Genomic DNA, 12,116 nt, shown 5'->3' on the forward strand with positions numbered 1-12,116 from the left:
TTATTAAATACTTTTTACAACCTCCTTTTTCCAAGATAACAGCTCTGAGTCTTCTCCTATAATGCCTGATGCGTTTGGAGAACACCTGACAAGAGATCAAAGACCATTCCTCCATACAGAATTTCTCCAGATCCATGTTGGCGCTTCTTCTCTTCAGTTCAGCCCACTCATTTTCTATAGGGTTCAGGTCTGGGGACTGGGATGGCCATTGCAGATGCTTGGTTTTGTGCTCAGTGACCCATTTTTGTTTTGATGTTTGTTTTTGGATCACTGTCCTGTTGAAGATTCAAACGTGGCCTGTTACAAGATTTCTAGCACAGGCTGTCAGGTTTTGATTTTTTATCTGTTGGTATTTGATCGAATCCATGATGCCATGTATTAAAGATGCCCACAGCATTAAATGTACAGCAGAGTATTTCATGGTACACATGGGATACTTTTTTATCCCTGTATGAACCAAACCCATATTAAGTGTTTGCTGCCAAAAAGCTATTTTTTTGTTTGTTTCAATATGTCCACGTAGAACGTGTTAAACTGCAATATGTCCCTACATATGGCTTTGGACTTTTTAAAATAATATATTGTGGCATGGTGTGGTGTCAGGGACCATGTGATGATGCATAGAGTAGTCTCTGCATCGTTTTTCGAACTGTTCAAAAGAACCGGCACAGGGAAGTGATTCGGACTGCCCATCACTATTGATGTCATTGCCCCCGTTTGGAGTGGGTGGTACTTAATGAACCGGTTGACCCAAGTCCAAATACAGTCTACAGGAAGTCGAAAATAGACTGACATGTTGAATATATCGACTTACTGGCCATATGGAACTGTTTTCTTCCAGTATATGCCACAACTACATCGTGCTTTTTATTCTGTCTGTACTAGAAGAAAGTAACAAAAGCGGCTAATTTGAGTTATTTTTTAACCTTAAATAATACCACCAGCTGATAGGGCTCTCTGTATGTTTACAGCATTAGGTGAGATTTTTTTCTTGAGAAAAATTAACGCCTATCTTGTGTACCTAATATTTATGCAAACTATTAAATATTGAATCAAATCACATGGATTGAAATTGTGAAATTTGTGTCAAGCAATAATAAAACCCGTAACTTACCAGCAATTGTACCATGTAAACATTGTAACATGTTGTCACTAAACGTAATAAAATTCTGTTTAGTTACTAAAATGTTTTGACAATCACAATACACTTATTGATATTTTAATATCAATATAAGATATTTTCTTTTTACATCCCCCCCAATCAGTAATTCTCACTCCAAGCTAAACTCAAAAGTTGGCAGCCCTGCAAAAGCGCAAATCTTTGCATTATACTATATCTTAAATACATGATTAACATCTGCTGCTCTTTGCTGACGTTATTCGCGGCAATGATAAAAATCCGAAGACTGACAATGACATACTGCGCGCCGGTTTAGTAGTTTTGCAAAACTGTATTCGTTGAAATACATTTTGAAATTCAAAATGAAGAACAAAGAGAACTTCTTCTCATGTCCCCCACTGCAGTCACGCATCCGATTCGCCCAGTCCCTGATAGGATCTAACCAATCAAAACTCGTAACAATGAGCAGCTCGAACATGGCTTGTTCTGATTGGCTCATCTGTTTGGCGCTCGTTGATTCTGCAGTGCGCGAGGTGGGCGGCGAATTCTGAGTATAAACGACACACTGAGCGGGTTTGAATACTTACAGAAACGGAAATATTAAAAATTTACATACATTTCAAATTCGCTTACAGCCTGTCACACTAAAGAGAGGGAAAGACGCCTGACGAAATCGATGCTAGAAGAGCTAAAGGCGAATTAAACGCCTGTCTTTTGTTTATCGAGGCTCGCCGGTATTGGTAACGCGGACGCGCGGAGGTGAAAGGACCCTTTACCGCGAGCTAGCTTAGTTAGCTAGCTCAGTTAACCGCTCATCTTCACTTAGGGACGGCGCCGACAGACTGACGGAAAAAGTCGTTTGTTTGGATGTGGACTGGTCTCCTCCTTCAGGTAGGTTCTAGAAGAAAACAGTTAAGAGACAGTTGTCTCAGTGTTTGTGAAATCACATTTAGTTTCTGGTTAAGACAGCCCAGCTAACGTTAACCAGTTAACGTTAGCGACTTTAAAGAACTTTGAATTGAAACACTGCAAGGCCAACAGTCGTGTTAGGTTTGATTACAGACAGTTAGTATACAAATTATGCCTGTTATACTCTACTGTCAAGTCATAATGAAGTTTAAGGGATAATTGAGTAAAAAATTAAAAATCTGTCATCATTTACTAATACTCACTTTGTTCCAAACCTGTAACGTTATGACTTGCTGTCTTCCGTGGAAGGAAACAGAAGGGGTAGCTATGTAAGTTAGTCACCATTCACTTTCATTGTATGGGGAAAAAGATGCAATGGAAGTGAATGGTGACTAAGACTGTCATTCTGCTAAACATCTGTATGTGTGTAACTCAGAAGAAAAAAAGTCACGCAGGTTTAGAAGACCATGAGGGTGAGTACATGAAGACAGATTTATCAATATTGGTTGAACTATTCCTTTAGCATCGCAATTGTAAGCCTTTTATTAGTTCATCCGTGTCATTTCTTAATTGTTATAACAAGACCTACTGATTTCGTTAAGTTTTGTGAGAAAACATTTCTTTGAAACGTGCTATAAGGTTTTGTTTCAGTTTTCAAGTAGACGTCACTTCAGTATGTTTATTACACCAGCAGGGGCGCTATTGAGAGCATACACCTGTCACACCAACACCCGGGATAACAAATCCCAGCTTTGGAAGTTAAGGTGTACCCTAATGCAATTGCAGGACGTTTCATATGAAGTTTATTCATGGATAACAAGGGCTATTCCCGCAAATTTCTCATCTTACTACATTTAGATTGAGTATGTGATTTTTGTGGTGTTGCGGAGAAGACTGGGAAAACTTGTGAAGTTACAAGTGGCACTTTGTCACTGTCTTGCACGCCACCACATGGCTCAGCTGCTCGGTTACATTTTCAGCCTACGTATCCGCAGCATGTTAGATAATCTCTACAGTAATAGAGGTGGTTTTGCTCAATGGTTCTCAGAGGAAAATGATGTTCTTTCATAGCTCAGGAGGCTTTAAGGAGCTCTTAGGTATGTTTCAGTTAAGTTTAAACTATCTCCCAAAATGCTTTATGACAAATAAATTGGGAGACACTAATAATTCCATTGATATACAGTAAGAGTACATAACCATACATATTTTGGTTCAGCATAGACCTTAGTCTTGTTTTTATCGGCTGGGCAGTTACTACTAAGTATGTTTTGTAAACAACATTGAACACACTGTTCTTATATCCCTCACAACCTCTTTTACATTAATGTCAAAAAATAAATAATATGCCTTGCCCTTGAGTTCATTTTGAAATCTGGCTTGATTGCAGTCTTTTATCCCAGCAAATCTGAGCACAGGCTGAGACGTTGTTGAGATTGCTTATGAAATTTGTGGCAAAAGTCTCTATTTATTCTTATTCCTGTCAAAGAGAAAAAATTGAGATGTTAAGTAAATATCATATGTAATAACTTTCAAGCCATGTGGCAAGAGAATTGATCTGTCACTTCATTGCATATGAAAACTCTGTGTGTGTTTTACTGGTATACATGGTATACCTCCACGTTGTATGTTTCTTTAGTGTGCCTACAATGAAATCTAAAACCATACTGTATGTCTGTAGGGAAGCCATGGGATTAACCGGGAGGAAATCGGAGAAGGGTCCTGTTTGCTGGAGGCGGCGAGTGAAGTCTGAGTACATGCGATTGCGGCAGCTCAAACGTTTCAGGAGGGCAGACGAGGTCAAGGTGATCCATGGGCTTATACAGCAGAGATTAAGCTGCTTGTATAGTCTGGTGTTGGTCATGCATTTAGGTGTCACGTGATGTGGACAGTGCAAATGCACTGTTATTTTGTATAACATAATCACAATGTTGGAAACAATGTTGTCTGCCTTTCTACTGGAGGTTCTCACATTAACATTTATTTTCTTGCTGTACAGAGCATGTTCAGCTCCAACAGACAGAAGATATTGGAGCGTACAGACATATTGAACCAGGAATGGAAACTGAGACGGATACAACCTGTTCATATTATGACACCTGTGAGCTCCTTGCGTGGGACCAGAGAGGTTAGAACAAATTCTCCAATTCAGATTCTCCTGAAGTGTGTTTTTAATGCCACTCATGCTTTTGCCATTTTCCTCAATGTAATTTATTTTTTCTTTCTATGTCTCATCTCTTTTTGCGTTTTGCCATGTGTTTTTGGTCTTTTGAAGTAAATGGTAACTTAGTAAATGACTTTTTAATGTTACCTTTCAAAAACATAAAGGTGTGTTATAAATAGTGACTGTCATTGAGATCTAACACGACTGAATCATTTTGCAGTGCACTGTTGACAGTGGCTTCTCAGAGTTCTCCAGACAAGTCATTCCTCTCAAAACGCTGAACGCTGTGGCCTCTGTGCCTGTCATGTACTCATGGTCTCCACTCCAGCAAAACTTTATGGTAAAACCAAATTCCTTGTGTATTAGCAGAAATCAAAGTTTTAAAATACAGGCTTTTAATCTTGTATTCTGTTTAAGGTTGAAGATGAGACAGTATTGCACAACATCCCTTACATGGGTGATGAAATCCTTGATCAAGATGGCACCTTCATTGAAGAACTTATTAAAAATTATGATGGAAAAGTTCACGGAGATAGAGGTTAGGGATCAGTTTTTTTTTCTTTTCCATATTTAAATAATTTGGTGGGTTTTGTCTTTTAAAGTAATACTTCACTAAAAACAGAGTGGAAAGCTATTAAAAGGTTCCACAAAAAAAAAAAAAGCATAAAGTTTTAGTACGACGTAGATGACTAAATCTTGACAATTTTCATTTTGGGGGGAACTATCCCTTTAAGAATTGAGTCACAGTTATCTGCTTAAGCAGAGCTAACATTTACACAGTTGCAAAAATCACTTTAATAGACCAAGTTCGCTTGAAAAAGGGTATTGATTTCTTGCCCTATGTTTTGCTTTGTGTGTAGAGTGTGGCTTCATAAATGATGAGATCTTTGTGGAGCTAGTAAACGCACTTAATCAGTACAGTGATAATGAGGAAGATGATGAAGAGGAGGATCAGCATGATTGCAAGTTTGAGAAGATGGACCTCTGTGATGGAAAAGATGACGCTGAAGACTCTCACCATGACCTAATGATTTCTGAGAGTAAGAAAATTTAAATGATTTTTAGAGTAAAGTATGTAAAAAAAAGTCTTCTTAGAATCTGTTTTGATACAGATTTTAAGAAGTTAAAAAAATGTTTCACACATTTTAATTATTTATTTTTTTAAACATGCTCTCAAAGATTTATTGAAGTGCACAGTAACATTGTTAAATTTATTAGCATTGCAGCATTTATATATATATTTTGACAATAAACAGACATTTTATTACATGATGCTACATGTTATAGTATCTCGTTTTATTATACTATTCATTCTTTAATTAACTATGCTTTCTTATTTTATGCAACAGATCACAACAATGACGGGTCAAAAAAGTTTCCCGCTGATAAAATCTTTGAAGCCATTTCTTCCATGTTTCCTGATAAAGGTTCAACTGAAGAACTCAAGGAAAAGTATGTCAGGAAACCACTCCTCTGCAAGGAAACGTTTCGCATGATTGATAAATTTTAAAGGGCAAATAATGTGAAGCTTGCTTTCAAAATGTGTTTTAAAAAAAAAAATAAGATTAATATTTAGGTCTCATCCATCTCACATTATTTATTTTTTTTTAAATCAAAGTACGATGGTTTGTGATCATTTTAATTTGAGATACTATATCTTTTTGCAGATATAAAGAACTCACGGAGCAGCAACTCCCAGGGGCTCTTCCTCCTGAATGCACCCCCAACATTGACGGACCAAATGCAAAATCAGTGCAAAGAGAGCAGAGTCTGCACTCCTTCCATACACTCTTCTGCAGGCGTTGCTTCAAATATGACTGTTTCCTTCACCGTAAGCAATGAAGCAAATGCTGTCCTTGGACCTTTAAAATCAGATTAGCCCTTTTTCTGTGCAAATATGTCTTTTTTTTAAGATGCATTCCTCTTTTGATTTACAGCCTTTCATGCAACTCCAAACACATACAAGCGTAAGAACATGGAGAATCTGGTGGACAGCAAACCTTGTGGCATTTATTGCTATATGTATATGGTTCAGGCAAGTGCATTTCTCCACTTAGTAAAATCTGCCAATGTATGAAAGATATTGTTAACCCTGAAGCCTGGATTAAAGGTACACTATGTAACTTGGCCATCTTGTGGTTAAAAAAACAAAACTGCATGCATTTTGCAGAAGAACATTGTTTTGGTTGTGCTTTGGCTCTGCGTGACTGTGTGGATGAATATGACTCTTCAGTCTTCACAATAGATAATGCTTCACAATAAACTCTGTTTGAGAGCTACATATGGCAATTTATCTGTTCAATAAAATACCTTACTCACCCGTTGAGTAATAAAAACGACATCTCTGCACAAAGCATTTTACGACATTTCAAATCACTCAGTTCTCGCCATCTCTGAAAAGCAAAGCCAATGTTGATTCGCTTTTTATTACAAGCTCTGTCATGCTCTTTTTGCCAGCAGTCTCTCCTTGGTTCGGGGTTTTTTTTTAAACTCGGAGGTCCGAGGTTTAGCATGCTCCATGTCACCCTTTCTCGCTTGTTGTGACAACTAACCTATGCCACTCCCACACCATACATGCGCCAAATTAGCCGGAGCCACTTTTCTCTATTTACGGATATGACAAGACATGCACGGGTGAGTGACGTATTTACGCAGTTTCCCGTGAAAATAATTCCGACAGGTCTAAAATATAAACACTTATAATATGCTTACCATAGTGAATCAGGGTAAGACAAAAATACTTTTTTGAAGACGGATTGATGATGTTGACTCAGTTAAATTGTTCATTTTGAACAAAAACAGTTGCATAGTGTACCTTTAAGTATGTGTGGTTTGAGTTGGTTCTAAATTGCAATTGCAATCATAGTTTCATTGTGAAAGTGCACTTTTTTTACTCTGATTAACCCTCGCAATGGCATACCTCTCTCCTTAGGATGGCATGGTTGGGGAATACCCAGCAGGGGTGGTTGCTGAGCGTGCCAAGACCCCTTCTAAGCGCACCGTAGGCAGACGGAGAGGAAGACTCCCGAACAGCAGACCCAGCACCCCGACGGTTAACACTGAGACTAAAGACACAGACAGCGACCGAGAAGGAGGGGCAGATGGAAACGATTGTAATGATAAAGACGATGATGACAAAAAGGATGAGACCACAAGCTCCTCAGGTATTGATCAAGGGTCTATGAAATGTAATCACATCGATGGGGTATTTGATTGGGTGTTGTCAACCATCATGCTAATAACGTCACATAATCAGTAATGCCACAATTGATTTTATATTTGTTTTGGAGCCATGAAAATGTATTTATTTGATTTTTTTTTTTTTTGTTTTGTTATTCTGTTCAGATTATATTTTGTTTCCATTTAATCATTTATCTTTTGTTATTGTTGTACAGAGGCAAACTCTCGCTGTCAGACTCCAGTGAAGTTGAAGTTGAGCTCAGAGCCTCCTGAGAACGTGGACTGGAGTGGCGCTGAGGCCTCTCTCTTCAGAGTGCTCATCGGCACTTACTATGACAACTTCTGCGCTATCGCCAGACTCATTGGCACAAAGACTTGTAGACAGGTATGTGCACCTGAGAAGATGGGCTTTTGATGTCACATTTTATTTTGCAGTGTTAATAATACTGTTTAATGCTAATCAACTACACAATTGCTGTGGAATTATTTTAAGGAGCTGGTAATTACACATTACCACAAACAGTAATTAAAAGAACAGTGCTTTGAATTCTTGTTTTAAGAGTTGTTCCTGTTTTGGGACTTGACAGGTTTATGAATTCAGGGTAAAAGAATCTAGTATCATTGCACGTGCACCAGCGGTAGATGAAAACACTCCTCAAAGGAAGAAGAAGAGGAAACACAGGTATGTCTTTAAAGTGATACTTGTAAGAGTCTGACTACCCTTCATTTTGTGTTTCACTTTCAGTATTTCCAATATCATTGGTGCATTTAAATCACGTAAAAACCCTGTTGTTCTTTCTTGGGTTCTTCTAGGTTGTGGGCCACTCATTGTCGGAAAATTCAACTAAAGAAAGGTTGGTCTCTTTACTGTGAAAGGCCAGCTCGTACATTTAGATTGCAAGATTGTGCGCTCACTATTGTGAAAATTTAGTAAGAATGCAAGTATGCATTTTTATGTGAAATTTATGCTCTCAGATGGCTCCTCCAATCATGTGTACAACTACCAGCCATGTGATCATCCGCGCCAGCCGTGTGACAGTTCTTGCCCTTGTGTCACCGCCCAAAACTTCTGTGAGAAGTTCTGCCAGTGTAGCTCGGAATGTGAGTATACACACACTAGGGCTGCTCCGATCGGTATCGGCCAATAATCACATTCTATGACTCGATTGGTAGTCACTAAATTTGGCCGATCTCACGAACCGATCCCAATTTGATGACTTAAAACACGCTGTGATGTCGAACTTTACTGTCGCAGTCACGTCGTTCTAAAGAAACATCACACCTCTGTCATTTGCTCTCGGTGTCTGAGACACACACACACATACAGAGCAGACAGTGACAGGGAAACTGAGCGCGTGGTTAACCGCGTCTGTCCTCATTCAGGTTAAGTCATATATTTGTGAAAAAATCAGTTTGCCATCAGTTGTCAGAAGAAGAAAGCGATATCTTTGTCGTAGGATCACGTTGTTTACATTTAAGGGGATTTTTCCATGACTGGAGTCAGCGCTGTTCAAAGCATTGAATCAATACCATTGATCTGTATGAAGTGAAACATCAGCTTCAGCGTTTTCCAGGTGATGCGTCGCTCGTCGATTAAACCTTGTAAAGTGGCGCTCAGTTAATTTCAACACCTTGTTTCATTCATGAATTTAAGCGTAGTAGCTGAATGAAGGTTTAACCATGACTCGCTCATAAAGACAGTCCCTTGCCACCACCTGCTGATGTTACAATGTAACTGCATTGATTGACAGCCTGCAATTATGTTCAGTTTTAAAGTCTTGAAGGCTTTTTAATAATACAAAGTATCCTAATATGGATAGTGTTTTGCGGAAGCTCTGTTTTTAAAGGCCTATTAAAATATTCATTGTAAAATTATTTGTTATGCTTTTTTTATTCGATTCTTTATTAAAACAACAATTACAACAATATAATGTAAATAATATAACCAAGACAACATCTGTGGTATTACTTTATCTGGAAAAAAAGAAGTTAGCAGTAACAGTCAACGGAGAGCTTGCATCTCACTTATGTAAAGCTTGTATGATTGGGATCGGCCAATCATGATGACAAGAAATCGGTATCGGCTGCAAAAATCCTGATCGGAGCATCCCTAACACACACAGACTGACACCAGTTATCCAGCTCAAGCATGCACATTGTGACACCCGGTTTACACGGAAACACTGGAAAATAATCTGTGGTTTGGGATTGGAAAGAGAAAATACAGTGTAGTAAAGGTTCCTTATTCTAAGTTAAAAGCATTTCATTTTGACCTACTTTTTAAATCAGTTGTTTTTCAGCAGAGCTCTTGAGTTTGAATGATTGACACTGAATGTAAATGTATAGCTTTTAAAACTAAGATAAAGTTATTATGTGTTCATATGAAGCGTTCCTTTTATAACAGCCATGTTTAATTTGAAGAGTCAATGAGTTATTTTTCTGTCTCTGCAGGTCAGAACCGGTTTCCAGGTTGCCGTTGTAAGGCACAGTGTAACACCAAGCAGTGCCCCTGTTACCTGGCCGTACGAGAGTGTGACCCAGACCTGTGCCTCACCTGTGGGGCAGCTGAACACTGGGACAGTAAAAACGTCTCCTGCAAGAACTGCAGCATCCAGAGAGGAGCCAAAAAGGTGTGTTTTATTCTGACACATCGGGATGAAGATTAGTGTCATTATCCTCAAATATAAACATAGTTAATATTCTGTTGCTCGACTTTAGTTGATACACTCACTTTTCTTTCTTTATTCTGGGTTTTTTAGCACTTGCTACTGGCTCCGTCTGATGTGGCCGGATGGGGAATCTTCATCAAAGAGCCGGTTCAGAAGAATGAGTTCATCTCCGAGTACTGTGGGGAGGTGAGATGTTTGTATATACGTGTATGTCTTTTTTTTTTTACATGTCAGAGTTCATCCCGCAGAGTGATGCGTTTCTATTTTTCCCTGCTAGATCATCTCCCAGGATGAAGCGGACCGCAGAGGCAAGGTCTATGACAAATACATGTGCAGCTTCCTGTTTAACCTTAACAATGGTAACTAACCTCCTCCTTACAAACATTGGCTGTTCACATTCCCCCTCACTGGCTGACAACCTGCCACCTTTACACCCACAGACTTTGTTGTTGATGCAACTAGGAAAGGAAACAAGATCAGGTTTGCCAACCACTCTGTGAACCCCAATTGCTATGCAAAAGGTAAATCATTTGATATTATGCTAAGATGATGTAGAGTGTAAAATGTGACATCATGGTGTGTTCCTCTCTGTCCCCACAGTGATGATGGTTAATGGGGATCATAGGATTGGCATATTTGCTAAGAGAGCCATACAGACTGGAGAGGAACTGTTCTTTGACTACAGGTAAAAAAAAAAAAATGCACAGGTTTGTTTTCTTGAAATTAATAATTTGTTCAGGAGCAATTTATAAAATCTACCCTAATGTTTTCATATCCCTTTCAGATACAGTCAAGCCGACGCTCTGAAATACGTGGGTATTGAACGTGAATCGGAAATTCCATGAAGCCATCTACCTCCTTGAACAAATGCCTTAACTCTTCAGGAATTCTCTCTCCACATGCATTTCCAATACAGTTAGATACAGTTTTATAGGACAAGGACATCTAATTGAAAAGGTTTTAACAGTAATATTTGAAAGATTTCCTTTGTCTTTTCTTTCTTTTTTTCTTTCACTTGACCAACAGGTTTACTCTGGGATACACTTTCTGATAGTAACTTGAACATTCTGTCTTGTTTACAGCTGGTTTTATTAGAGAGCCATTTTATTATGGCCATTGTTTTGTATTTGGATTGTAGTATTTTTTTTTTTTTTCTTCTTTTCCTTAAATTATTTTGACAATATCTTCGGACCAAATTTCACATTCAAACCGGCTGTATGTTTGTAATGCAAAACCTATTTATACCACACAATCCCCAGCTCAGTTTTAAAGTTTGTTCTTTGTGCAAACCAAAGCCACTGTCACTGTTTTGCATGTAGATCTCTCCAGAATCATCCTGCAGAGGTATATTACATGCATTTTCTGGTGCCAATGAGCTGTTGCTGTGAAGATTAAACAACATGGTGCGTCAGGAAAGGAGGGTAGACTCAGTATCATATTTTTGCGGTGCCTTCACATGTTTAAAGAACACTGAATAGTTTCTTGAATTAGATTTCTTAAAATGTTGTTGAATGGTGTACTTAAATTGTTGTATGCATGAACAAAGGTTTCAAATGGAGTTGGAATCAGGTAACGCTTCATTCCTCACTGTACATGTTTTCTAAGGTTTATCCAGACACAGTTGCAGCTATGTACTTTAGACATCACTAAATGTAAGGAGATAAATTAAGGTGCTGTTTTTGTCCCGGGTTACGTGAAAAAACAATCACTTTTCTTTTTTTTCTGAACGTGGGATACTGTAAAATCAAAGCAATAATACCAGGCTTGACTCCAGAAGTTTAATGTCCCTATTTATTTTGTGTAAACAAGTTTATATAATTTATTGATGGCTATCGTTTTATTGCTGTGATTTGTCTAGTGAATATTAAGGAGTTATTAGGAGCTAGATAGATTTGTTTAGCTCTCTTTAATTCATATTTCTCCTTTGAATCTGTCGAGCCACTCTTGTTTTATACTCTTCTTCCCTGAGGGGTTTTGACCACTCCATCTCCATGCTTTTGCCTCCAATTACAAGGTGCTGTTTAATTGTTTACAGGGACTTGTTAAACGTGATGAAATAAACATTGAAAACAATTGT

The 12,116-nt window shown here is 38.3% G+C and overlaps 1 protein-coding gene across 1 annotated transcript; it reads left to right on the plus strand.

The window, feature by feature from the left end:
- Positions 1-1,625: 1,625 nt before the first annotated feature.
- ezh2 (enhancer of zeste 2 polycomb repressive complex 2 subunit) lies at positions 1,626-12,112 on the plus strand. The gene is made up of 20 exons (XM_084102367.1): positions 1,626-2,011; positions 3,708-3,831; positions 4,026-4,154; positions 4,411-4,530; positions 4,608-4,728; positions 5,051-5,230; positions 5,540-5,642; positions 5,858-6,021; positions 6,128-6,225; positions 7,123-7,354; positions 7,586-7,755; positions 7,958-8,052; positions 8,184-8,224; positions 8,346-8,471; positions 9,822-10,000; positions 10,130-10,225; positions 10,317-10,398; positions 10,480-10,560; positions 10,640-10,724; positions 10,824-12,112. The coding sequence occupies exons 2-20, from the start codon at positions 3,715-3,717 to the stop codon at positions 10,882-10,884; spliced, it is 2,280 nt and encodes a 759-aa protein (XP_083958493.1). The 5' UTR covers positions 1,626-2,011; positions 3,708-3,714; the 3' UTR covers positions 10,885-12,112.
- Positions 12,113-12,116: the final 4 nt, after the last annotated feature.

The sequence above is a fragment of the Abramis brama genome (genome assembly GCF_963993115.1).
Source record: "Abramis brama genome assembly, chromosome: 24".
NCBI lineage: Eukaryota > Metazoa > Chordata > Actinopteri > Cypriniformes > Leuciscidae > Abramis > Abramis brama.

Coding starts and splice junctions, on each gene's coding strand:
- ezh2 (XM_084102367.1), top strand. CDS start 3,715: ATGGGATTAACCGGGAGGAAATCGGAGAAGGGTCCTGTTTGCTGGAGG. Junction 8,472..9,821: donor CTGCCAGTGTAGCTCGGAAT/GTGAGTATACAC, acceptor CTGTCTCTGCAG/GTCAGAACCGGTTTCCAGGT. Junction 10,001..10,129: donor TCCAGAGAGGAGCCAAAAAG/GTGTGTTTTATT, acceptor TGGGTTTTTTAG/CACTTGCTACTGGCTCCGTC.